This window comes from Morchella importuna (genome assembly GCF_003444635.1).
Source record: "Morchella importuna strain M04M26 chromosome Unknown Morimp01GS021, whole genome shotgun sequence".
In the NCBI taxonomy this organism is placed as follows: domain Eukaryota; kingdom Fungi; phylum Ascomycota; class Pezizomycetes; order Pezizales; family Morchellaceae; genus Morchella; species Morchella importuna.
In genome coordinates this window covers 356,421-380,387 of record NW_025763418.1, presented here as the reverse complement: position 1 = coordinate 380,387, position 23,967 = coordinate 356,421, and the positions used below count along the sequence as shown (strand labels likewise).

Sequence of the window (23,967 nt, the reverse complement as noted above, 5' to 3'; positions counted from 1 at the left end):
GAATTCCAAGACTTTCAGTTTAGCTTTCAGAGATAGCTCGATAATAACTTCTTGCCCGTACCCATTGAAAAAGTGCTTGAAAATCTACAATCAAACCATTGATATTCAGATCCTTGCAAGGATGGTCTCAAATTTATGTGCTATGAACAGTCCTAGCAGTCTAGGCGCAAAGAAGATCCAGTCCCTAGTCTAGTACTCAGAGATGATATCTCCTCTCCTCTTTCCTCTAAACTCATATTTACCCTATACACACGCCGTGGTCAGCACTTATAATTCCACGCCACACCGCTCACTCCACAAGCCTGCTGCTACCTACATCGGTTTTAAATGCCAACACGCCTAACGCGACCGGAATCGCAACCACGTAGATGAACGACAACTTCGCCGTACGGTTATTCCAGCGGAAGTATCTGAAGCGGTTGGTATTGAGTGCTGCCCCCGTCAGTATGTCACGCCCTCTCCTCCTGTCGTCGATGATGAATGCTTACCGGCGTACTTTGTCAGCGCCGGGTCCTTGTGGAGAACTGCATCAATGTGTTAGCAAGAAAGCTGCGCAAACTGGGAGAGCAGAGGCAATGGTTTACCGTCGTGGTGGTGGCCGGCCATGGTGGTAGGTTTGTGGGGTGGGGTGGGGTGGGGGTTAGTGTTTGGGGGGGTTGTTGAGGTGCGGCGTGCGGTTGACGTTGTGATCTTGGCGCCATGTGGCCCACGGCTTGGCGCACATCACGTGAGGAGCTTTCCGTAGTCTGGGGGCGAGTGATGGTGTGTGATTCGGTTAGTGACGACATTAATACGCTCAGGCAGGACCTAAATACGACGTAAGAAGTTTTTATTTAGGCCAAACTGTATACCGTCGATTCTCAAATAACCCACTATCCTCGTATTTGTATGTGGTAAGTCCGGATCAAGGCGAATTGGCGTATCAAACTTCACGGATTCGTGCAGATACACACTTTTTCTCACCCGGAATTAAGATATAATGAAGCGAGTATAGTGAATCTATCAGGAATTAACGGTATATAACTTGTAATAACAGTAAACAATTACAAAAGCCTACCTCAGAAGCAGTGCCGAAGCCTCTACATAGGGCTCTATGTATCATTTCGGATAAAACGTACGTAACTACTACATCACAAAGGCATCATAATACCGTGATCAGCAGCAGATCAGTAAGGGAGAAATTTTTGTACTCGGTTTACTACGTACGAGCGAGGCAACAACCCTAGTCCCACCGTTACTACAAAGGCATCCCCCATTCCAATTGGAGATTTGTACTTTGTATATGGTGTTAAATGATTAAAATAGATTCAACCATAAAAGATATTGGATATATTATCGAGTGATGACATATGATACTACTAGGCATTCTCGTTATCCACCCTCTCCTTTAAGAAAAAACTCACTTATGAGGCGAACCACAGAACTATGTCCTCAGCGAGAGTCGAACTCGCGACCTTCGGATATCCAACTCTGACGAATTGGTCATATTTCCTATGAGACCGACGCTTTAACCAACTAAGCCATGAAGACATTATAAGCTGCGATTTTCATCCATATTTTGGAATACCCTTGGCATAGGATTTCATATTAGCGGGGGACTGAGATGGGTAGGCGGTGGGAAATGATCTTGAGATATCTTTTTTCTGTCTTTCCGCGCATACATAGGCTTCATTTAGGCCTTGCAAGTGCTGCGAAAGGACACTCACTTGAGGTGTGAACACGGATCCTGTCTGATGGTGGTTACTTGTAGATATTTTAGGTCAATGATAAAGTTTACTCAGTGACACCAAGGCCAAACTACTGTAAACACGGTCGTCAGACAGGATCCGCCGTCACCAGGTGAGCATTGAGAAGCACTCGTAGCGCTAAAATCGGTGCGACATTGGGCTTCGAGAGAAGTTACCAACGTAATAACGCCCTTTTGATTTATTATTGATGTGATGACACCCCACGACAAATTTACCTCACCAGCACTCTAACCCGTAGTTATCACGGCCGCCCTAATTTAATCTCTAATCAACGTCACTTTGAACTTTCATGTCGCCTATGAAATAAATCGGTGGGAAGATTCAAAAGCTCTCGGAATAGGATCCAAGCCACCAGCAGTATAGGAGTAGACTGAGATGCTATTTTTGGCATGTATTTATAGCCAGCCTCTAGCCGGTTGAGGTGCCTCACTCATTCTTTGGTCATTTCTATCGCTATACTTGAGATTGTCGAATCCCGTCTGATGCGTAACTATGGTAGAGAGCTGGACCAGCAACCATCTGCCGGACGGGGTCCAACAGCGGCCTCAAATCATAATCTTAACCATGGAAAAGTGGGTAAAAACGTAGGTGCATCTTCAATTTATCGCGTAATCAGTCCTTATATCAGGGAATCTCATGCTGACATCTGTGAAAACTCTTCGATCACACCATCTCGACGAATCCCATTGACTAAGGGATAATGTAGTCCCTTATTCGCTATAGTAGTCACATCTAAAAAAGAATTGCCCGCACTTCTAGGGTTCAGGTAGCTTCCGCATCAGTATAAAAAGGTCCCAGGCACCACTTCTCATTCACTTCCCATCTGTTTCCCATCCGTTTTCCACTCAATTTCAGAAAGAATTCTTCATTCGATATATAAATAAAAAAAGAAGATGATGCGGCCTCGTAGTAGGCCCGCTCAGCGTGAGGAAGTCTCTATAGAGCTCACCGACCTCTCACGCTGCCACAGCAGAGCTCCGCTCCAGGGCATTCGCGCTACGATAAAAGATAAACGTGACAAGCTAAATCGCGCCAAAATTGAACGAAGAGTTGGAGACGGTGTAGGTGGTGGGTCTGGGAACTATTTTGTATGTTAAACCTGTTAATGGTGTGTTCAAGGTGCTGACTATGAGAAGAGGATTTTGAGGTATGGGACAGCTTTTGACTATACTCTAATGAGTATTGGAGCTGCTGCTGCACTGATTACCGGCATTGCATTGTAAGTCTGGCAGATCAATCCTATGTGGTTAAATTATGAAAGATGCTGACCCGGTATTTTAGCCCTATCATGATCTTAGTTTTGGGCGGCTTTATCAATCAATTCTTTTACTACGCAACCGCGGGGAATTCCGAAACTTTTGTGAAAGAGACATCTAGTTTATGGTACGCCAGCCTCTTACTTACCTCCAATATATTTTATCCAATCAACAAGCTCTGACCTACGAACTCCATAGCCTCAAATTCGTATATATCTTCCTGGCAAGATGGATTACAGGATTCATCTCAATGGTAAAGTTCCCTCCCTCCGCCCTCACCCTAAACCTCACTAACAGGTTACTCCTCAGAGCTGTTTTCGCATCTCCTCAATGCGTATCTCGTCTACTCTTCGGCTAGCTTATATTACCTCAATCTTCCGCCAGGACCTCACCTACTTTGACACGCTCGCCCTTAACCCCGTCGTCGACACTGGCACCGGAACCCATCTCAGTACCGACCACACTAATCCGGCCGTCCACAAGCCCGGCACTCCTGGCTCCGTAGCGGTCTCAATCACATCGGTCACAAGCACTGTTCAAATGGGCATTGGCGAGCGCATCAGTTCAGTGGTTCAATCCTTCGCCATGCTCCTCGCAGGTTTCTCCATTGCACTTACGATTAACTGGCGCCTGACTCTTGCGTCGTCGGCTGTCGTTCCTGTGGCGATTATTATTTATGGAATCACGATCCCGATCCAGGTCAAGCACGACAAGAGGATCATCATGGCATATACCAAGGCTGCAGACCTAGCAGAAGAGGTGCTATCTAGTATCCGCACGATTCAAAGCTTCAACGCAGAATGGACACATGCTAAAAAATATGATGAACTTCTGACTCGTGCCAAAACACAAGGTGTAAGAAAGGCGCCACTATCCGGATTACAGTGCTTCCTAGGTTCATTCATAATGTTTTCGGCATACACAATATGTTTCCGCTACGGGGCCAGCCTGTTCATGAGCGGTAGAATTGATAGTCCCGGTGAAATAATAGTGTAAGGATCCTGGCCTTTTTTGTATGAATTTATTGGTAGATTGATCATTGACACCTACAGTGTTTTCTATGCGGCGCTGTTCGGAATAGGGTCTTTTGCGGCTCTCGCAAGCCCGATTCAGGCCATGGCTAAAGCCTCAGCTGCAGCTTCAATCATATTCCAAGTGATTGATCGCCCCCCGCTAGTCGACTCTCTCTCTGATGAAGGGGAGTCTCCCCTTGAACTCCCGGCAGGTGACATTGAATTTCGGGGCATCCAGTTCGCATACCCCGGTGGCGGGAACCGCGATAAATCTGTGGTCCTTGGGGGCAAAATCGGTTCACCGTCACTAGATAGCCCATATTTAGAAAATGAAGATGGAAGCTCAGGTTGGGATGCTGAGGGGTTAACCTTGAGCTTCCCACGCAACAAGACAACTGCGATAGTAGGCCCTTCAGGCGCGGGTAAATCCACGATTGTGGCACTGCTTGAGAGATGGTATGAGCCGCAGGTGGGCAGCATCTCTATAGGGAATATAGATATCGCGGATCTCAACCTACGGTACTGGAGAGGAAAAATTGGGTTTGTGACGCAGGAGCCATTTCTGTTCAACGACACGATTTATCAGAATGTGGCATACGGATTGCAGGGAACAATGTATGAAGGCGTGTCCGAGAGCGGGAAAAGGCAAATGGTGCACGAGGCCTGCGTCGAAGCGAACGCGGCCGAGTTTATCAATGAACTTCCGGACAGGTATGATTCACTGGTCGGGGAGGGTGGTATCAAGCTCTCCGGGGGCCAGAAGCAGCGAATTGCAATTGCGAGGAGCATCATCTCTAAGCCACCAATCCTGGTATTGGACGAGGCAACCAGTGCCCTTGACCCAATTAACGAGCAAATAATCCACAGGGCTCTTGAGACAATCTCGAAGGGTCGGACAACGATCATGATTGCACATCGTTTGTCAACCCTTAAGAACGCAGACAAGATTATTGTCCTCGAAAAGGGAAATATAGTTGAGAGCGGCACTCATACAGAGCTTATGGAGAACGCAGCTGGAGTGTACCGGGCATCAGTTGGTTTGCAGTCTTTAATGATTGATATTCCAGATGAGGATGATCCATTCAGGGATCCAGAAGATGAAGAGGAAGACATAATTGTGATCCCGGCGGAGGGGGCGCGCCTTCTGGCTACAGGGGAACCTGTCACCACTAAATGGAAGAAGTTGGGTATTTTTTCGCTCCTCTGGCTAATTTTGAGGGAGCAGTCGAAACTATGGCCGATTTATACGGCCGGCGTAGCTGGATCTCTTGGGTCTGGTAAGTATTCGAATTCAGGTCGTGCTTGTACCCGCGAATATAAAGTACTGATTTATCTAGGAATTGCTCTCCCAATGTCAGGACTTCTGTTGGCGAGTTTCTTGATAACCTTTGATCTTGCACAAGCTGGAGAGATGACCCTATTCGACAAGGCCAGCACCTTTTGGGCATATATGTTCATGGTTTTAGCTGTCGGTACTGGTCTAATGTGTTTCCTCATGGGCTACATGCTCACAAAATCCTCCTTTGTATGAAGACGCATTTCGATTTCATTTAACTATTTCTAACATTCATCAGATCTCGGGCAGCCATTACCGTTCAGAGTACTTCCGAAATATCCTATCACAAAAGATCCCCTTCTTTGACAAGTCTTCCAACTCTTCCGGCGAACTCACCTCCAAGCTCAACATTTACCCCGGCGCCGTCCAGGAGCTCATCGGCACTCCCGCCGGTCTCGTGGTCTCCTCATTTGCAACTTTTGTCTCCTCTTGTGCAATCTCTATCTATATCTGCCCGAAGCTTGCGGGCGCCGTCCTCCTGGCCTGTGTTCCATTGAACCTCCTTGCGGGCTGGGCAAAAATTTGGATCGAGCGACGATTCGTCAGCGACTCTATGGAAGTGTTTGCGGAGAGCTCGCAATTTGCAACGGAGGCGGTCGGAGCCTATAGGACCGTATCATCCCTCTGCTTAGAAAGACCAATTGTACAACGTTTTAGGAAACTTCTGAGCGGCCATGTCAAGAAGCAATCCTTCAGGGTCTTGTGGTCCTCCGTCTTTTATTCGGCCACGGAGTCATCGACAATTCTGGCTTCGGCTTTTACGTTCTGGTGGGGTGGAAACTTGATCATACGAAAAGAGATCAGCATTTTTCAGTTCTATGTGGTATATCTAACAGTGCTCCAAGGAGGTGATGCGATAGGGAACATGTTCACTATCGCGAATAAGATGGCCCTAGCCATTCTTTCGGCAAACAAAATGTTTGAAATTCGACAAGCTCAAGGTTTTAAACCGTTGGGTAAGCGGTTAAATCTGCAGGAAAGGGGGGGTTGCACGATTGAGTTTAAGGATGTTGATTTCGGATATAATGATAGAAACCTTAACGTCTTTAATGGCCTCAACCTAAAGATAGAGAAAGGGCAGTTTGTGGCGCTTGTTGGACCTTCTGGATGTGGGAAAAGTACAATCATCAGTCTACTAGAAAGGTATATCCTTAAGACCCGAAGGAATTTCCGATTTGGCGAGTCTAATGAAATACAGATTCTACGATGTTAGTAGGGGAGATATTCTCATTGATGGGCAGAGTTTGGCGCCAATGGACGTGGGGGTATATCGCAACGTAGTCTCGCTTGTTGCACAAGAGCCGACTATTTACCAAGGTATCCCCATAACCTAGACACCTCCCGATCAACAGGTGCTAATATAAACTTATCACTCAGGAACAATTCGCGAAAACATTTGCATTGGCGCTACACCAAATGTTAGTGAGGAAGAGATAATTCAAGCCGCACGAGATGCCTATCTCCACGATTTTGTATCATCACTCCCAGATGGCTATAATACTCTCTGCGGAAACAGGGGAATTGGCCTCTCTGGAGGACAGAAGCAAAGACTGTCCATTGCACGTGCACTCATTCGAAAACCCCGGATTTTGCTTCTTGATGAAGCAACCGCTAGCTTAGACTCGGATTCTGAAAGGGTAGGACCGAACCCGCATTCTTAGCTTGCTGGAAAACTAACTTAGCGTGAAACAATAGATTGTGCAGAGCGCGTTAGAAGGAGTTGATAGAGAAAGTCGTCAAATGACAATGATCGCTGTAGCTCATGTTTGTCTCCTCTCTTCGAAGTTATCGTCCATTTTAGACAATTGACTAATCCGCGGAAAACGTATAGAGAATCTCTTCTATCAAGAACGCGGATGTAATATTCGTTCTCAATGAGGGGAGGGTGGTGGAGAAAGGAACCCATGATACGTTGATCCGCAAGAGGGGAATGTATTTTGAAATGGTAAGAGTATTCGTAACCCCCACCTCAAATTCTGGAATTACTAACAGATATTTGAACGTGAAATAGTGTCAGGCACAGGCTCTGGATCGTTAGCCTATCATATTGTCGGAGGGTTCTTTATATGATTTTCCTGTATTCCCTCATATATAATGACTTGTTGCCTGTTTTTGTTGGATACCTTGTAATGCGTACATATAATTTATTTGTGGCGCTGTCCGATCAAACCTCGGCGCTTTGCCTGGAACAAGATGCTCCAATGCTGTAACCCGGAAAAATAAAAAGACCGATAGTTATGTTATCGCGCGTTTAGCATCGTTGATTCTCCCGGAAGTATGTAATCATTTCGCCGAAGTTAATCCGTGCCGCAGCCACGGTTAACTAGCTCGGTAATCGTGGCACTCAATCATTACCATGCCAAGAAGGTGGCCGTGATTGCTTTTTTTGTATTTGATAGGTAGAAATGACCGGGGTAAACTATTAGATGTCTAGAGCTGGTACTCTGTAGTTAAGGTTTCTTCTGTGAATATGTACCTACTTAACTACTTAATGCAGCATGACTCCATCGACTAAAGCGCCATTCCTACTACCAGGTACATACGAATACTCAACAACCACCGGCAGAAGCACCTACGGCGCACCGACCTCCGGATTCAACTGATCATCCACCCTGCCCCCTGATTTCATTCATGTGGAGATTTCCCCGCACCCGCAGAGTTCTCCGCACTCTGCTAGATACCCGCAACTAGTAAGACAAAACAAGGCGAGTCTGCGACCATTACGGGTTAGATAAAGCTGGGTAGGTGAAACAGGTAAATAACCGTATACGTATATCAACGCGCTCGCCTGCTCTCTTTCCCACCATCCTTTAATTCCCACAACCACCACTATCAACGCAAAATGGATGTCAAAGGCAAAGACACAGGTATATCGGAAGAGGATGCGGCGCGCATGGCGGCGCTTGCGAGCTATGTCCCTGATACAGATGAAGAAAAGAGGCTGGTTCGCAAGATTGACTTCTATCTAATGCCGATGTTGTGGATCATGTACATCATGAACTACATTGATCGTACCAACATCGGGAATGCACGAATCGCGGGAATGGGTGATGATTTATCGCTTGACGACCAAGAATATGCGTGGGTGCTAAGGTATGCCCTCCACATGTATCCAGAGAGATAGGGAGAGGCTAATTTGATGATAGTATATTCTTCTTTGGTTATCTTCTCTGCGAGGTGCCATCAAATATGATTTTGTCGCGATCGCAGCCATCTATATTTTTACCGGGAATTATGCTGGTCTGGGGTGCGCTCAGTGCCGTTATGGCCGTCAGTCATACTTATGGTGCTCTATTGGGCTTTAGATTTATCCTTGGGTATGCCCGCTTATTGGAATTTCTTTTGCTCCCTATTTATCGATACTGATGTTGGTGCTGGTGGCGAATAGATGCATTGAGTCTGGTTTCTTCCCAGGAGTATTGTATCTGCTCAGTTGTTGGTACAAGAAAGGCGAGCTTGGGAAACGCTTCGCAATCTTCTATTCCGCTGCCATTCTGAGTGGTGCATTCGGAGGACTATTTGCGGGTGCAATCACTGGCCATCTGGATAACGTTCATGGTATCCATGGCTGGCGCTGGCTTTTCATAATTGAGGGAGCCGCCACCGTCGGAATTTCCTGCATTGCCTTCTTCGTTCTCCTCGACTTCCCAGCTACTACCAAGAAATTCACTGAAGCCGAGCGGAACCTTGCGGTTATCCGGCTGCTTCATGATGGAATGGATTCTGGCCGAACGTTGAAGAGGATGTCCCATAAAGAGGCATTAGTGTCTGCCGCTGTGGATTGGCGGACATGGGTGTTTACATTCTTGTTTATGATGGTTGCCGGAAGTGGAACAATTTCGTATTTTATTCCGACGCTGACCAAGAGCTTGGGATATGATACTGTAATGGCGCAGTACATGACTGTTCCGTAAGTGCCCCCAACCATACAATCCCCACCACTTGGATAATCACTGATGCCTTTGCTCCATGATATAGTATCTATGCAGTTGCCACAGTATCCTGCAACGTTCTAGCCTATTCCGCCGACCGCTTTGCTGAGCGTCGATGGCACGTAACCGCTGCTCTTTTTGTGGGATTTATCTCCTGTGTATTGACAGCAACAATCCCTTCCAATACTGTCCGCTACGTCATGATCTGTTTCACAGCCTCTGGGATCTGGTCTGCTCTCCCTCTGCTTCTCGCCTGGACTTCCAACACCGTTGAGCTCCCGGCCGAAAAACGAGCAGTCGTCCTCGCAATCGTCAACGCCTGCGGTAACTTCTCATCGGTATATGGATCCCGTATCTGGCCGTCATGGAATGCACCGAGCTATTCAGTAGGCTTTGGATGCACAGCAAGTTTCCTGGGAGCCGGTACGGTTCTGGCGGCTCTGATGCCGATCTTACTAGCGAAGTGGAGGCACAAAATGACAGAAACAGAGAGAGCAATCATAGAGGCTAGAGAAGATAGAGAGGAGCAGTTAGAGAATGCCGGCGAGAGCTCGAGGACGGTATGATTGAATGACGGATATAGCTATCGTATTCGATGATTTATGATCGATTCTATAGATCTAGACATGTCAATAAAAAAAAAGATTTTTGCAGCGAGTAGAAATTTGTCCAAGAATTATTATCTAAGCTGTTATAGGTGACGCCTCTTCGAGCACGCCTAGGTTTTTATGAACCATGGATCAACTTGCCCGCTGGTGGGCAGTTTATTCGAGAATTAGTCGTATGCGCCAGAAACTCAATAACCAGTCTGCAGTGAGATTAAGATAGAATTATCTATGAGGTATACATTACGAGTACGTGCGTGCTACTCGCATTTTGATTGTGCAAAGACAGATATTCCAACTGCTATTCGGAGGTATGATCTGAAGGGTGGTGAGGTGTGCAATTGATTGAATGAACTGTGTGATGTGTTGACATGAAGACGATGTGTTAGGTTTTCGCGTAGTTTGTTCCGCAGGTGGACTCTAACCAGAGAGCCTTCATTTCTCACCGACAAACCACAACCCCTTCCCACCTTACCACCCACCGATGTATGTTTCTCTAGGCCTAGGTAGATGTGGGGAGAAATCATGCTGAATAAAAACCCATTATGTGAGAAGGCGGATCATAATGTTTGTCAATACCTTCACCTACCTCAAGATTTTGCAACGTGAAGTTAAGTACTAGCGCTAGTTCTCGGTAAGTATGCCGGTCAGGCGGAAAGGCTAAAGTGCGTGCTAGGCCTGTCAGCGGATAGCTTCATTTATTGACGTCGGACGTCGATTGGTACTAATCATCTACACAGGATTTATACCTGTATCCAGTTGAATTGTGAATCCTATGAGTTGATGCCGGTGATCGTTTGACTACAGCAGGCGCTTACTAGGGTTGTGTTGACCAAGTTACGGGGCTCGTTGGGTGTATATTATCCGCATATCAGCGAAAAATGATAATCTGTGAAGTTTAAAAAGTTGCGAAAGGGGACCGGTCTGGTGGTGTATACGTATCGACAACAGCCGCAAAACCCACAGCCGCGGATCCCAGCTAGAACAAAAAGGCATTTTCAGCCAGGAATGGAACGATAGAAGAAGGGTGGTTGGTAAGAAGATAAGCTCTTCAGACGGTTTAGAAACTACATGCGTCGCAGCCGATATCTAGACTTACGCGCAGACACGAGAATAAGTGCCCAGCTCGATCATACATCGGTCTCTCAAAGCCGAATTCATAATTTCATCAACCTTTGCCTGGGGTATATTGAGAGACACGGTGATTAAGGAACTCACTAAAGGAATCACTCGACATATTAAGATTGGTACTAGAGGGCATTCAGATTTCTCGGATTCTTCAAAGTCGTGCTGATATAAGCCCGGCTTGGAAGCTGTGCTTGAAGCTTTCGGCTGATCCCCAACCCCGAGTGACACTCTATGAATCTGTAGGGCTATGGCTTGGCACCCCCACCAACCAGCGGCCCGGATCACACTGGTTCCGGCTCTAAGAAAAAAAACTCAACCTTTTCACTCCTCCCGCCTGCGTAGTGAAGTTAAAGATACCTACAGATACTCTACTGTGTGTAAGCATAAACTCCATGGAGATCAAAACGTGTCACTTGGCCCATAAAAAGGAATGTTTCGTTGAATAAAGTACGGATGGCATTGGTTGGGTGGGGTCAGCGAGTGAGAATTGGTTAATCTGCAGGGGTTGGTTGGGGTTGGACGGATGCCACTGTTCCGAGTGATCCGAGAAAAAAACGACAATGGGCTACTACTTATGGACCATAGGGTTCCCCGCTTGATGCCCGGATTTCAAATCATACTTAACAGTGACTCAACGTCTTTTTTTCCCTCCTCCTCCTCCTCCCCCTCCTCCTCTTCCATTTATTGAGACATTCTGCTACTGCCCCGACCTTGATCCTCCGGCCTCTTCCTCATCCCCTGGTAAATCAACTGTTTTAGCTACATACTTAATGTTTAAAGTTATGCTACCCAAGGACCAAGAGCACCAGTGCTCAGATTACACATGATGTACTTCATGTCGTACAAAATTCTTCCCTGTGGGGATATTCGACAATCTGGCCTTTTCCCCTTCCTTGATGCATTATCAACCATCAAAAGAACCTTTACTCCCCCAAATATACATTCTAGGATCGAATATCGACATACAGGGGGACGATATAATATTTGTTTTGCTCCAATTATCACCATCGTCACTTCTCTCTAAGAACTCCTTTGATACCCTCTTCCTTATGGTATTCTCTTAGCATCATGACGTCGATCCATGAAACCACACCGGCTGTATATCAAGTATCCTTCCCCGAGAAGGAAACTGATACCAACCTAGCAACCTAGCCTATCTATAGCAACTATCTGGAAATCTTCACTTACCAAACCAGGAGCCGGCAGTGAGAGAACCAAGCACACGGATAATGAGGAAAGGTTTAGGACTATACACTCATCCACGAGAGAGACTGACATGTATGCCGCGAAGGGGTACATGGAGAGGAAGACGCAACAATGACGAACAGTGGGCAAATACAATGTGGACGAGGAGGAGGAGGAGGAGGATTGCCAGCGAGGATATGACAGAAGGGAGAAGGGAAAAAAAGGATGAAGATAAATAAGACCTAAGGGGAAGGGAAAGAAGGCAGAAATTCTTGGGGTGGAGGAGGGGACGGCAGCACTTTGAAGGCCTGGGTAGAGGGAGCTGAGAATAAATTGGCGGGAATGTGCAAAAGAGGGCCCAGGAAATCAAGAGACGGAAAAACACTGGAAAAAGAGGATACCAAAAACCAAATCGGTTAATGAGCGGATAAGATCACCCACCTGGTGGGAGGGAAGGGGGAGGTGTCTTTTCGCCGTTATAATCCGGAATAGTAAACGGCGGGGCAATCAGGCGGAAATCGACAATCGATCAGCCCCCCCAACTCGGACCGGACGGCCCAGCCCATGGACGTCGAAGATCAAGATGAAGATCAACACTAAATCTACGCTCTAAGCTTTTACCCCGACCAATAGCGTCCAATTCCAGCCGGCGGAGGCTCTATCTCCATTAATTACCCTAGCTAGCTGGCCACGGAACAATCGGAACTGCACGTACATACATATATAGCTGCGGATAAATGATTTTCCATCCAGCCGCTGGCGGCTCCCCCCGTAAGGCAATTCTTTCCAAAAGAAGTGTAGAAGGAACCCAGAAGTATGCACGCTTCGCCAGCTGCGGGCGCGTAAAAACCCGTGCGGTAAGAATCACGCCGTGTCACTCGGCCGTCAAATTACTCCTGCGTGAGTGGGTGGAGGGCTCGGATGATGATGATGATGTGCACGTACATACGTCACGGAGTAGGCGCGTGCGGTGGCAGATATAGGGTTATCTAAATTACATCGCCCGTGAACAGACAATCTGTAAAGCTAACTAAATGTACCTAGCTAGGTGGACAGCTAGCTGGGCAAGAGTGTGGGGGAAATGGCGTACGTAAAAAAAGACGGCCAGAGGGCTGAGACCACTGGAGGAGAAAACTCTGTGCTTTGAATCTCGAAATCTTCAGCTAGCTACTTGGGATCGAGACGACGCGATATGTAGTAATCAATCAATCAATCAGATCGACCTAGAACATGATAAAAAAAAAAAAATTGGGTTCCTGACATGTTCCGAGGGGACGTAGGTGCTGTATATGCACAGTACATCTTGAGATCGTCGATACCAACCCCCCCCCCCCACCCCCACCCAAGCTCGCGCGCCCTGGCCACCCCCTGGCTGATCTGTCCCGGAAATAAATTTTTTTCGTTCATAAAATCGCCCTGCATTGCGTCTGGCAGCTAGGCAGACAGACAGGACACATTACATACATGATCTCCTACACATCCACTACATCAAACCCAGGGACCCGGTCTGGCACACATCACAGCGAATCACAGCTAGCTTTGTAGCTAGCTTCCCCGACGTACGCGTGTCGTGTCGCAACGCAACTCGTATAGTACGGTAATGTACTTTGGTTATCAAACATAATACACCCACCACCAAGAGAGGGCGGGATGATAATGAGTGAGAAAAAAAAAAGGAGATAAAGAGAGAGAGATAGAGAAACCAAACCGCCCATCGATGTAGTTAGTTAGTTAGTTGTAACAAGTCAAGACACCTTCGGAATAAAAAAAAGAAAGAAGAAGAAATAAACGCCGTCCGCCAACAGTAAGAGATACCAGTACTAAAGCAAGAGAAGAAGAAAACAAAAAAAGAAAAATGAAGTAAACAGCTTTTCCACCACCATCCCCCATTCCTGGGGCCTTTCACCTCACCCCGTACAATAAAAACCATCGACCAAGAAAACAAGAAAGAAAAAACCCAGGACATGACCAAGAAGAAGGGATATAAAACTGTAATGTTAGAAACCCACGCACAAACATACCTTAAGAAAATAGCCCTGTGTGTGGTGTGGTTAGAAGAAGGAGAAGAAGAAGAAAAAAATGTACAAAATGCCATTACTCAAAGAAAGCAGATAAAAAGGACAGTCAGGAATCCGTGCCCCCCCCATAATTTTCCCCTGCCTCTAAAAAGAAGAAAGAAAAGTCGAAAAAGAAGGTGTCACCCATACACAACGCGTAAAAGTATACTTATAGACAGACAGACATACCACCACCACCACCACCACCACTATGCCATCACCTATAAAACACACAAAAAAAAAACAGAAAAAAAAACTCCATCGGTATCCACATTACTTGCTCCCCGCCGCCTTCGAGATGCCAAGCCCAATCGCCACGGCGCCCACCACAAAAATGAGCGCGCAAAGCACCTTGATGATGATCCACTTTGTCTTCTTCTGCATCACCTTCTTCTGCATAAACCTCCTCGCGGGCCACACCGAGCACGCCTCGAGCTCATTCATCGACTGCCGTGGGTGCGGGTGCGTGTTTGTCCTTATCGGCATGGGATACTCCTTATGCTGCGGCACGCTATTCGTCGAGTCCGTTGGATGGATCGTGATGACGACCTTGTCCGAGGCGTCCCGCTCCTTGTCCTCACACGCCTTGACCACAATGGTTGGCGTGGGCGAGCGCACATGGTGGTGCTGTGCGTCGAGCTCGTTCTCGGGCTCCTCGGCGATCGTCGTGGTCGACGAGGGGAACTTGACGAGCGGGGGCGGCGAGGGCGAGTGCGAGTGCGGATGGGGAGGGGGTGATGGTGAGGTGCTGCCGCTGTCGGTGGTGCTGTAGGAGGAGAGATGGTATTGTTGCTGGTAGTGGTGCGGTTGCTGCTGGCCAGCTGCGGGAGGGGAAGCTGCGGGGACATGCTGCGTCTGTAGGGGTTGTTGGATTGTACCTCTACTACCATTGTGTGCTGTTTATTGTTTCACGGCCAATAGGGAACCCTTCCTTGCTGTGGTGTTTGTGGTGGATGGAATGTGGCCTTGTCCCGTTCAAGCTTTACGTATGTAGTATCGGACCGGGGGTGTAGGGTAGGAGGATGACAGTCGTTAAACGGTGGGCTTTTTGTTCATGAGCAGAGTTATCAGCAGGGGGAATTACAAGAGTATGTATGTATGTAGGAGTATGTGTGTGTGTGGTGTGTGGGGGATTCGGCAGATACAATGGGATGGGGGGAGGAGGTTTGTAGGTATGTAGGGAAGGGGACACAGCGTACATATGTAAGAGTAGTAGCCATTTTAAATTTCCAAGGGGAATGATATACATACAGATCCAATACTAGTACCAGTACCGTACCGTTGATCAAAGAATGGCCTTCTTTTTTCTCTCCGTGCACGCCCAATTGGGACACAACAAACACGCGCGAAGCCGAACAAAAAAAAAAGACGGGTCCACGCAGATGGGATGATGGTTGATTATGAAGGTTGAAGGGGCAGTCGAAGATTATGAGGGAGGGGGGTGGAACAGAAGGAGGAGGAGGAGGAGGAGGAGGAGCAGCAACAGCAGAAGGGGAGACTGACTGTCGACCTACTACTACTACTACCTACTACTCTACCTACTACTGCAGAAGGTAGCCAAGGGTATTGCTGGGAGTCTAAAACTGCTGGGACAGAGAGAGTGACCGGGATTGGGGGGGGGGCTGCGAGTAGCTAGACTCCTTATTCCACCTGATGCACTGCACGGACTGCCTGCAGTTACGCACACCGCGGATGCTGCGTATGATAATCTCTAGACACTTTCACTACAACTGACTACGTTAACAAGAGCCGGGGTTCATCCAAACCAAATGAACTGGAGAAGCTGGCGCTACCAGAAACCCTATGGCGCGTCTAGTGTAGTGTACGTAGGAGGATCGAAGAGTAGGACGTCAACATCATCCAAGGGAAAAGGGAACAGACATCCAGACACAAATAAGTCCCTACATACCTCGAATATGCACTCACCCACCACCACCACCACCTTTCCTCTCCCCAATTCTTCCTTTCTAGCCCTTGGGGCTTGGAGAAGGTAGAATAGGAAAGAAAAAAGAAGGAAAAGATCAAAAAGTAAAAATAAACGGCACACCCTCTCCTCCGCCGCCGTCGCCCAGGGGAAAGAAGCCCGACCTCACTCACTTCCTCACTCCCTCACTTCCATCCACCCATCCATCCATCCACGTCCTCACCTTCTTCCACCCATCCCCCATCCTTCCCCATCCACCTCTTCAGCCAGACCTGACATGCACACGGTTCCTTTTCCTCCAATCGCTCCCTCTCAAAAGGGGTAGAGTACAAGTGGGCGTCGTCGAAAGACAACCACGCCCTTATCCCCCTTCGGACGTCCATACCCTGTCACGGTCGTCTGCCCACCCACCCCTGCTCCCCAAATTTCCCTTGCTTGGCCCCACGGTTAAGGTTATTTACGCGTTCCGCTAGCCCGTTTCGGGCGCGTCGACTGCCGCTTTCGGAAATCCGTGCCCACAGCGACGGGTCGGGCCTCCGGGGTGATTTCGATCTTGCTTGCTTACATGCGAAAGTACATGTACTCTACCTAGATGTGGAAAAGTGCTCTAGACTGTGTCTACCTAGGCTACGACATCGGAGGAAGAGGTTCTGTTCGTTATCTCGCTGGCTGAATGTCGCATATATCCATCTCTATCTCTACCCTCTCAGAACGTGTTACTCTCTCTAGAGCCTAGGTAGAGTAGCTCCTCTCTCTATCTTAGACATAGAGCGCACCCCCCATGTATGTAGAATCGCAGACATATCGACACCCAGAATAACCCTCTACCTACATACTCTAAAACCTCTCCCATCGCGCCCCCCCCCCCCGATACTCTACTCTACATCCTCTGTCATGCAGCTCAACGCACGCCCAACCCCCAGCCAACCAGCCCAATTGAACGGAACATCCCTCGGACAACGCCACGATAGCGCTGAAACAAACTTGCCTGAGTAGTAAGAATCTGGCATAGCGCTAGCCACCTAGGTACACCCCGCGAGAAAAAAAACCCCACCTCGAACGACGACGCGAAGAAAAAAAGGATCAAGATCTGCCTTCCCTTCCCGCGCCAGATAAGGTGTGCTACATCACGACCATCACCACCTGAGGCTAATGCTCTACACACCATCCGATTGTTTATTCCGCTGCAGACGCGAGCGCTTTTTATTTTAGGTGCAGTAGGCTGGTCGGTAGCAGCCCTCATCTACTCTGCCTACAGTAGCATCGCGGAAATGAACGCAAGGGGGGGAAAAAAAACCTTGTTGTCAAACCTTCAATTCTGGAAAAAACCCGGGAAGAAAATGTTTCAATCCCAGGGGCTACATACAATTTGTGCGATAGCATGCATCGCATACTTGTGGTAGTATATATTTAAATTTCATTTCTAGAATAGAGCAAGGTGGTTTCCACTCTTCGCGCGCTTATCACCCCAATTAGGCGCAGTATGAAAACCCGCGCGCTTATGATACAATACCCACCCTCATCCGCATCTCTCCTCTTTCCCGCCCCCACGGCGGTAGCGCAATCCAGACCCCATCTTACTTACATGTATCTACCTAGAGATCTTCCAAATACTCTCCTCGCCCATCCCTGTACTCTAGTTAACCTAGGTACTAGGGACGGACCCCGCATTCTCGCGAGTACATAGGGTAGGCATGTAAAACCCAAACCTCACCGGTAACTAGATATCAGTACATATGCACGCAGGCGCACACCAACTGAGTAGGAATAAGCTTTCGTCCGGTTTCCTGGCGGTTAGTAGGGTACGATTGTCGGTGTTCACAGCGGGAGATGGTGGTGGCTTCGATTCCATGTACATATGTAGATATTTTGGCCAGCAGCACCGCCGCAGTGCCTCCTCCACCATCTGCATGTAGACTTCCGGCGTGTGGCTCTCTGCCTCCACATCCACACAAACCCAGTTCCCGGGGAACCCCGTCAGATACCCAGAGTGCATTCGGACACACGGAAGCACTTCCAAGCGATATGACAGGTATCAAAGACAGTTTTTCCCTACATCAAGTCTAGAAGCCTTTTCTACATGTCTGTGTCTCTGGTTGGTAGAGTGTGTATGTAGTGCTCTAGAGTATGTCACCGCATGTGGGCAAAAACCCAGTTTCCAGTTCCTTGGGGAGGTATTTTTCCCGGCGGGTTGGTCGGTGGTGGTGGTTGTGGTGGTGGTTGTGGTGGCGATTTTGAGGCAACATACATAGAGCCGTAGCAGTTCGTCTGGTATTCTGATCAGATCGTGGTGGCTTGCGGTGGGTCGATTCAACGGGCGGCCTGGCCAGCCGCGTGGGTGAGATGGAAACTTGGTTTTTGCACTAGAGAATCTAGGTTCTGGGATACGTAGCGGTACATAGGTCTGTAGCAGAGGTGTGTATGTAAAATCGCTCACATCATGGCTCGACTGTCTTCAACAATTTGTTAGTGGGGGAGGTGAGAGGGCGGTAATGATCAAAGAGACACCATTCCATGTCTCGCGCACTCTCGGTACCAGGCGGGAGACATGTTTAATACAACCCAAATTTAAGCAGTGCAGGCTCACGCGGCGCGCGTGTCTTGTGCACCACTCTGCTACTAGCTCAGTACCTGCACTATGACTCCAGTCCAGAGCCAATGAAGAATGCTCCCTTCACTATCGCTGGTTTCTGGTTTCGGGCGCTTTCAGTTTAAAGCTTGTTTGCTCCGGTCGGGTCTGTGTCTTGGCGGGATAGCGTGCGGGGTTGATGGATGATGGACAGTTTTGACTCTCGGGATGGGAAAGGATGGAATGGGATGGGATGACAGACAGAGCAAGCCGGAGAACTAACCGACGACGTGCTTTTTGTCTGCTCCCCTCAATGCTCATCGATCACGATACACCCGCGTGCATAGTAGAGGGAGGGGCAAAGTAGAGTATATTGGGCCGTGCCGTAACGTGCACCTGTAATTAAACTTCCCCTGGTCACGCTGCAAGATAGATAATGGATGATAGATGATTACTCGACCTTGGACTATTTGGCTTCTCAATCCCAAACAGCCGTGTAGATTGATGTTCATCTCCCGGTTGCATGCTGCCCGGTAAGGGATGCTTTTTGGTAGGGTGGTAAATAACCCTAACCCTGGGTATATCTCCTCGGGGCGACGGTGCATGTGCGTATCTGGGGGGTGACGGAGGTCTGAATTGGTCTGTTCGTTTATCGATATGGTGGGTAGTGTCGGGGCCGAGCTCGGTATTGCCTGAACGAGTTGGGCCTTCTGTCAGAGGAAAAATGTGATCATGAAGAAGGGGAGAACTCTTGATACGTTAAATGGCAGGTGGGGGAGACTGTCCTTCGTATGATACGGGCCAAGAACGGTTCCTTTGTCAGAGTTGAATGAATTGATGTCGGGGAAGAGCCCCCGAACCGAGAAGATATGGTAGTTAGTCTGTTCTCTCTAGTTAATATACAAACACAGCGTTCTCGCCTCAGAAATAACACGTATATTTACACATTGTACTCTAGTCCGACAAGTAGCAGAGAACAGCTGCAGATAATCGATACATCTGTATCCCTTCCACACAACAGTCCCTTTCTCCCCGCCCTACTTGTAGGCGACACTTCCGCAAACACAAATTAAATGACCTACCGAAAAACGCATAGACAGTTGGCCAGAGGACCAGGACAGGCATCCATATGTACGGCCCCCCACATTTCTCCAGAGTCTCGAGTTCTAGCTACATATTAACCTCCGAGAACCGCAGCGAAGCCGGGGCCGACACACACCGGCGAGTACTTCAGCTAAACACATGCACTGTTCCGAAAACGGAGACAACTGCCCTCCCGAACCTCATACCCGCCTCCGATTTTCACTTTTCCCACTCCGCGCTCACAACGCTCTTGGCAACACACCCCACCACAGATGCCAAGAATTAGTACCGCATCCCGGATTAGTACCGCGTCCAGAATAGGCATCGGTCTGTACTAGGCTGGGTTCTGGAACGATCGCGACGGTACAAAGGTGTTGATTTCTGAGACATGTACCCGCACTGGAGGGCTGGGAGTAGGAGAGTGTTATTATTTCGTCTGTTTTCAGCATTGGTGGTTCCGCGTGGGCCTGGCGACGTCTGTCGGCTGGCGGTGCGCGGTGTATGACTGACTGCCCCGCCGTGGCGGCCCTAATTACTCAAGCCGTGCTTTCAACGCTTTTTTTCCTCACACTGCGCCGCCTCTAAGCTAAGGGGCCGTAAGACCGGGAACAAACGAAGGGATAGATGTTCAAGTCCTCCCCGGGCCTGGGAATCATGATATATCACTCGGCATCATCCCTCGTCGGATCGACCGGCGCTCGCACATCTGCCAGGGCAGTCGGACCCGGAGGCACCGGTGTACGTGACTCTAGCCCGGTGATGCGAGCGTGTCGTAGTGATGGCAGGTGGTGACAGTCAACGCGCGCGTGCGGTGTTTTATGAAGTGGTCACTACATGTATGCTCCTAGCCCGGGCGCTAGGAGTCGGGTGCGACTTACGATTGCAAGGTCGGCTGACCGGGTTCGGTCGCAACCTAACATTGCGCTAGGTAGAGTAGTTCTGGGAGACGTTGACCGAGCCCTCAAGGTCTAGTTGCTGTGCTCGCTGCGCTCCTCGCGTTTGGTCGCGGGATGTGTTGCGCGATGCGGGTGAGAGTGAGGGTGAGGGTGTCTGGTCGGGATACCCGGCGTAGTGGGAAGGGCTTTATTCACGCCGCGAGGGGAGGCGGGTGGGCTGGAGAGACCGGGGGGTATTGGTTCGGGTACTTGAGCGTTGTTAGTCGTATTGCTATTATAGATAGGTCGATGATCGATCGGACTACCTATGACTGGCCTAGCTGTGTATATTTGTGCGGCGGATCATGAGGTTGCAGCAATCTTTTGGGGCGGGTGTGAAGTTTAGTACTTTTGCGCTGAGTCTGGCTTCAGTGTTCAGAGCTAGAGAGAAAGGATGGAGGGGAAGTGGATGAAGGAAATGTATATATGCATATGTAGAGGAAGAAAAATCGATGTGCCGCAGTTTTAGATCTACTATGAGAAGCCTTCTCATGCATAGAGAAAGGCCCCCGAGTGCAAGTGAAAGATCACGGGGGAAAACCATCGACATATGTATTTGGATCTCGGAATATCACTCGGACGGCATCTTCTACGCTGCAACATTTCTAGACGAGAAAGATAGTGGGGAAATACAATACAAGACGATACTTGTAGATATGTTATCTTATTCGTGAAGTATAGAATGAGGTCTCGGGATTACCAATACTCGAGCAATGTATTCTGGGTTAAGTGTTAGGACCATCAGGTTAATTCTTAATATCACCACTTTATGGATTACACGATTGATGCCTTTCTTAATGGAAAAGGTCTAAAATGACACAGTTTTTGGTATACGTGCTCTGCAATAACACATGATGTAAAATGACACAGTTCCCTATGATCAAAATAGAAAGTCTACCCCTCTCTATCATCCTCTAGAAAAATTGAAAATCAAAATAGCCTCCTAAATTATTTCATGTGCACTCCAAATTAAAAAACAAAACAAAACAGAACAAAAGGTACTGCAACGACTTATTGCTGATTGTGCGTTGCTACCCCCACCCCTGGTTTGAACCCAGGACCTTGTGTGTGTCCTGGATAAACGCTCGGTGTCTAACCGGACGAGCAGTCTACCACTAGACCACTCGCCCATGTTGAATTCTGCGCTGGAGTGATAATTGTGGCAAGATGAAGCGGAGTCCCTAGCCCTTCTTAGCCATCCATAAAAGCACTTGTTCATAGCAAACTGTGTCATCATGCATCGACATGTATTATTGCAGAGCACTCCTTATAGCTATTTAGACTTTTTCCGTTTTCTTAAATGATGGGTTTTTTTTACACAATGGAGGCTTTTTACAGGCTGATATCTAAGTCACAAAAGATCACAGCTCGTGTGTTCCGAAAAGTCTCGAGACTAGAACTTTTGAATTTCTCTCCTTTGTCTTCTCCCATTCATTCTAGCTGACTTATTTTGTCTCGTATCTCGGAAAAAAGTCTCGAGACTTATCTCGAGTATTGTTGGCTACTCTCCGTGTCACGTTTTGGAGCGAAACAGGAGTTCAATAGATTTTGTTTGAATCCTACGTGATTCACAGACTACACAGGCTCAGGCTCTGATACCAGAAACGAAGCTCGAATTGTCTGTGATGATAGGTAGATGATGATGACTAGGAGGAAACAAAAGAGACGAGACTGTGGAGTACAAGAATAGCTAGTTACGACACGGTTACCACTTGTGACTTGTCCTGACCCGAAGCCCCGCCTTAGTTCCATAACCACTTTGCCTGCGCCACAACGTCTCGCGCGGTTCTTCTCGAGATGAACCAATGCAATTATGATGATAGCTTGTCCCGCCTCGCACTGGTCTTGCCTTATCCGTCCCGACTCCCGAGAAACCGAGTAAGCAGTTGTGAGACAAGAAGACCCAGAAAAAGGTTTCGCACAATGATCCCACTCAGCGTATTGTTGTTCAGATGTCCCCTATTTCATAATTCAGTTGTTAAAATGCCACCTGATGAACATGCAGCAAAGGGTTGAAGTTTAGGCGCTGCCCGGGGGGAAATTCTACTAACCATTCTAACACTAACATCTATGGTACTAGTATTCTGGCATCTCAAGCCGGTCTCGAGACCGGATGCTCCGACGCCATTTGAGACGATAGTCTCGAGACAAGCGGCACTTCAAGATATCTCGTCTCATGGAGAACACCACCTGACATGGCAGGATCTGGTGGCAGATTTCGGTGTCGATGTTGTTTGTCTAGGCCACCTAGTCAGTATGGCCAAATAAGATGCCATCAAATAATGAAGGCTTACCTGTGTGGTGTTTAACCTTCGACGTGGAGGACGAGCTGAATAAGTTTGGATAGCAGTCAAGTGGACTGCATGTTGTTCCAAAGACGCGGGGCTTGTTTAGTGCTTGTTTGAAATCGGGGGGGGGGGGGGGCGTTCGCTCCTTAAATACCATTATGTGCTGCATGTTGTTAATCACGTATCGACGTTCGTTGTTAACCTACTGTTGTCAATTTCGGTAATTGATGACGTGACCCGCCATGGCTCGAGCAGACTGACAAACTCAGTTACGTATACGAGTAGCGCGAGGACAAATCGTCAAAGGGTCAAAGGACAGGTCACATTGATTCGGCTGTTTCATTTGCAACTCTTGCCTTGCTTTCGTTTCTTTTTCTATTCTGATCACCATCATAATATATCACTCGAGCTGATTTACTTTGTGAGCTTTCAATTCTTCCGTGGTTCACATTGGGCTATACTAACCCCTGGTTCGCTCTAAATTAAAACGTCTACATGTACCTATCTACTTCATATCCGACCTTAAGCGCAATTAACTGACACACCAACAAGGCAGATATCGATCTAGCTAGATTCCCAAAATATAGCTAGCATATCATGACCTGGTTCGTGCGTTTCGTAATATAATCGAGTCACAGATTAGAATAAGCGCATGCAAGGTCGTGGAGTAGACGGGCTAGCCAGCATGGGCCGGGATGCATGCCTGCATTTATGCGCCGACCACCTCACCTAACGGTATAACAGCTAGCAGCAGGTCAACTGCGCCTGTTGCCCGCTTGATTAAGCGCCCAATCGAAATCCCGCCGAAGCCCGTCTGCGGCAACTGATCCGGGGGTGTCTATATATGCGTGGTCATGGTCGAGAATGAGGAGGATTGATTGGTTCACGACAAGCAAGGCAAGGTAGGA

At 48.1% G+C, this 23,967-nt stretch overlaps 4 protein-coding genes across 4 annotated transcripts; 2 read left to right on the top strand and 2 right to left on the bottom strand.

The window, feature by feature from the left end:
* Positions 1–189: 189 nt before the first annotated feature.
* LAJ45_06942 (uncharacterized protein) lies at positions 190–606 on the bottom strand (the record flags this gene model as incomplete). Its single annotated transcript, XM_046116502.1, has 4 exons — positions 190–243; positions 317–432; positions 489–524; positions 585–606. 4 exons carry the CDS (start codon positions 604–606, stop codon positions 190–192), a joined length of 228 nt encoding a protein of 75 aa, XP_045970271.1.
* A 2,035-nt stretch (positions 607–2,641) lies between these two features.
* LAJ45_06941 (uncharacterized protein) lies at positions 2,642–7,391 on the top strand (the record flags this gene model as incomplete). Its single annotated transcript, XM_046116501.1, has 13 exons — positions 2,642–2,816; positions 2,868–2,967; positions 3,030–3,131; positions 3,203–3,257; positions 3,314–3,996; positions 4,057–5,294; positions 5,355–5,542; positions 5,592–6,496; positions 6,552–6,670; positions 6,731–6,990; positions 7,049–7,117; positions 7,185–7,298; positions 7,365–7,391. The coding sequence occupies 13 exons, from the start codon at positions 2,642–2,644 to the stop codon at positions 7,389–7,391; spliced, it is 4,035 nt and encodes a 1,344-aa protein (XP_045970270.1).
* An 804-nt stretch (positions 7,392–8,195) lies between these two features.
* On the top strand, positions 8,196–9,851 carry LAJ45_06940 (uncharacterized protein; the record flags this gene model as incomplete). Its single annotated transcript, XM_046116500.1, has 4 exons — positions 8,196–8,446; positions 8,500–8,670; positions 8,742–9,263; positions 9,332–9,851. The coding sequence occupies 4 exons, from the start codon at positions 8,196–8,198 to the stop codon at positions 9,849–9,851; spliced, it is 1,464 nt and encodes a 487-aa protein (XP_045970269.1).
* A 4,682-nt stretch (positions 9,852–14,533) lies between these two features.
* Positions 14,534–16,567, bottom strand: LAJ45_06939 (uncharacterized protein; the record flags this gene model as incomplete). The annotated part of the gene is made up of 6 exons (XM_046116499.1): positions 14,534–15,115; positions 15,187–15,304; positions 15,512–15,521; positions 15,946–15,984; positions 16,170–16,181; positions 16,408–16,567. 6 exons carry the CDS (start codon positions 16,565–16,567, stop codon positions 14,534–14,536), a joined length of 921 nt encoding a protein of 306 aa, XP_045970268.1.
* Between the last annotated feature and the right edge of the window lie 7,400 nt (positions 16,568–23,967).